Raw genomic sequence first — 3,446 nt, 5'->3', positions numbered from 1 at the left:
TGCTTTGGGAACTTAAACCCTGTCTTCTTCCAGGATATTTTATTGAGAAAGTTATACAAATGTTTAAAAAATACGCTTATAATAATTAATAAAATGGAAAAGCTTTATTTAAAGCCAGAGGAGACTGTCCTTATTCCTGAACCGCCCCCCACCCCCCCACCCAAGGCTGTGCTGGGGAGGGGTAAGGCTGGGGGTCCCCCCCTCCCGCTGTGACGGGAGGGGGTGTCACACCCCCAGGGCCAACACAAGCCAGGACTTGAGATGATGGAGATGGTTTTATTAAAAGGGGTGTCCCGAGGAAGCAGCAAGAGGCACCCACAGCTTCCCCTCGGCACGGGGGTGCCCCCACCCCATCCCTGAAGCACTGCAGAGGAGAGGGGGGGTGGGTTGGGGGGACAACAGGACCTGACCACCCCCCCGTGTTATCCCCAGAAGGCACTATGTGAGAAGATGCTCGGTGCAGGGCAGCTCTGGGATGTCCCCAGCATATCCCCTTCCCTGGACCATTCCTCTTCCAGCCAGAACGAACCCCCCCGCTAAAAATTGGGTGGGGGATGGAGATGCCCAGCAACACCCCCCCCCTCAAAACACACACACACACTGTCATCACCCAGCCTAAAGCTCCCTGAGAGCCGGGGGACAGCCACCAAGCTGAGGGAAGGAAGGTGGCAGCGTGGCAGGGTGCTGGCCATGGGACCCCCAGCTCTGAGGGGGTCCCCGCAGCAGGTCCCCGGGGTTGCTGTGTCCTGCACAGCACGGGGACAAGGACAGACCCAGCAGAAGTGACAGCAGCTATTCCAGACCAAGTGGAGGGAGGTGTGAAGGCCACCATGCCGGGGAGGATGGCCGGGGGGTGTCACCTAGCCCCGACCGAGCAGGGGGTACACCACGAAGTAGCCCAGAGTGGAGCCCGCGATGGCCCCCAGGAAGATCCAGGCGTTGTAGGACATGACGGCCAGCATCACCATGTAGCCCAGCACCACCTGTACCACGTGGAACAGCGTCTGCCCAACGTGGTACCGAAACCACCTACGGAAGAATCATAGAATGGTTTGGGTGGGAAGGGACCTTAAAGACCATCCAGTGCCACCCCCTGCCCCGGGCAGGGACACCTCCCACCAGCCCAGGTTGCTCCAAGCCCCCTCCAACCTGGCCTTGAACCCCTCCAGGGATGGGGCAGCCACAGCTTCTCTGGGCAACCTGGGCCAGGCTCTCACCACCCTCACACCAAAGAAGTTCTTCCCCACATCTCATTTCCATCTCCCCTCTTCCAGTGTCAAATCCTTGTCCTGTTGCTACACTTCTTGACCAAGAGTCCCTCCCCAGCTTTCCTGGAGCCCCTTGAGGGACTGGAAGGGGCTCGAAGTTCTCCCCAGAGTCTTCTCTTCTCTAGGCTGAACCCCCCCAACTCTCTCAGCCTGTCCCCACAGCAGAGGTTCTCCAGCCCTCCCAGCATCTTCGTGGCCTCCTCTGGCTCCGCTCCAACAGCTCCACGTCCTTCTGATGTTGAGGACTCCAAAGCTGGACATAGGACTCCAAGTAGGGTCTCCCCAGAGCGCAGCAGAGGGGCAGAATCCTCCCCCTCACCCTACTGGCCATGCTTCTTTTGATGTAGTCCAGGGTGCAGAGGTCTTTCTGGGCTGCCAGCTCACGTTTCTGGCTCTTGTCGAGCTTCTCATCCATCAACACCCCCAAGTCCTTCTCCTCGGGGCTGCTCTCAATCTCTGCCCAACCTGTATTTGTGCCTGGGATTGCCCTGATTGGGGTTGGTCCAGGTGCAGGACCTTGCACTTGGCCTGCTTGAACTTCACAAGGTTCCCACAGACCCACCTCTCCAGCCTGTCCAGGTCCCTCAGGATGGCATCCCTTCCCCCCAGTGTGGGACACTCCCACCAGTGAGGGGCTGGGGCAGCTGGCATCTTCCACCATCACGAGCATCCCAGAGGAGCCAGAGATGGGTTTGGGGAGCGGGGAGAGGAACGGGGGCTGCAAAGGGCAGCACAAGGGGGAATCCCGCCCCACGGGGAACGGAGAGGACAATTATTAAGGGGTTGGCAGTAAGAGCTGCCTTGGGCACGGTCTGGGATTCGAGACAAGAGGAAAAACCCAGGGCTTGGCACCGATGGGAAGCAAAACCCAGGCCAGCATCGCTGGGGTGCCCCAGATGCTACTTGTGTCCATCCCTGAACCACGAGGACCCTCCTGCACCCACGAGGACCATCCTGGACCCACAAGGACCCTCCTGCACCCACGAGAACCTTCCTGCACCTACGAGGACCTTCCTGCACCCACGAGGACCTTCCTGTACCCATGAGGACCCTCCTGCACCAAGGACCCTCCTGCACCCACAAGGACCCTCCTGCACCTACAAGGACCTCCTGCACCCACGAGGACCCTTCTGCACCCACGAGGACCTTCCTGCACCTACGAGGACCTTCCTGCACCTATGAGGACTCTTCCCAGGTGCAGGGGACCACAGACCCACCTCTCCAGCCTGTCTGCACCCACGAGGACCCTTCTGCACCCACGAGGACCTTCCTGCACCCACGAGGACCTTCCTGTACCCATGAGGACCCTCCTGCACCAAGGACCCTCCTGCACCCACAAGGACCCTCCTGCACCTACAAGGACCTCCTGCACCCACGAGGACCCTTCTGCACCCACGAGGACCTTCCTGCACCTACGAGGACCTTCCTGCACCTATGAGGACTCTTCCGCACCCACGAGGACCTTCCTGCACCCACAAGGACCTTCCTGCACCCACAAAGACCCTTCTGCACCCATGAGGACCCTCCTGCACCAAGGACCCTCCTGCACCCACAAGGACCCTCCTGCACCGAGGAACCTTCTGCACCCACGAGGACCTTCCTAGACCCACAAGGACCCTCCTGCACCCACGAGACCCTTCCTGCACCTACGAGGACCTTCCTGCACCCATGAGGACCCTCCTGCACCAAGGAACCTCCTGCATCCACGAGGACCTTCCTGCACCCACAAAGACCCTTCTGCACCCACGAGGACCCTCCTGCACCTATGAGGACCTTCCTGCACCCACAAGGACCCTTCTGCACCCACGGTGGCTCCTGGGGGAACCCGAGCACTTAAAAGACAACTGAACCCCCCCCAACATCCCCCCAAGTCCCCGGAGGAGCCAGGATGCCCCCGAAGGTTTCACACCCCATCCTGGGACCTATGGCTGCCTCTTCGCAGCTTTTCTCCCCTCCTGTGCCCGTCCCTCAGCCCCCCCCATCCAAAGAAGTGGGGTGTCCTGCGGTACCTGCCCTCTGTGGGGCTGGTGTCCCCGTCATCCGGCTCCACCAGCTCCTCCCGGCTGAGGCTGTGGGGCAGAGCCAGCAGCGCCCGCCGCAGCAGCACGGCCTTCCCCATCTTGACGGCCTCGTAAAGCATGGAGAGCAGCAGGACCACCACCACCGAGAGGGCCATCC

General features: G+C 60.7%; 1 protein-coding gene across 1 annotated transcript in view; it reads right to left on the bottom strand.

Annotated features, from left to right (window-relative positions):
- Positions 1–697: 697 nt before the first annotated feature.
- SLC31A2 (solute carrier family 31 (copper transporter), member 2) overlaps positions 698–3,446 on the bottom strand; it is an 8,145-nt gene continuing 5,396 nt past the window's right edge. The window contains exons 3-4 of the mRNA XM_014952308.1: positions 3,278–3,446; positions 698–1,029 (exon numbers count right to left, since the gene is read on the bottom strand). Of these exons, the coding sequence (XP_014807794.1) occupies positions 861–1,029; positions 3,278–3,446 (338 nt within the window). The 3' untranslated portion in view covers positions 698–860. The remainder of the gene's footprint in view (positions 1,030–3,277) is intronic.

This window comes from Calidris pugnax, unplaced genomic scaffold, assembly GCF_001431845.1.
Source record: "Calidris pugnax isolate Ruff unplaced genomic scaffold, ASM143184v1 scaffold135, whole genome shotgun sequence".
NCBI classification, from domain to species: domain Eukaryota; kingdom Metazoa; phylum Chordata; class Aves; order Charadriiformes; family Scolopacidae; genus Calidris; species Calidris pugnax.
Note: the sequence above shows the minus strand (reverse complement) of the source record. Positions and strands in the feature narration are given on the sequence as shown.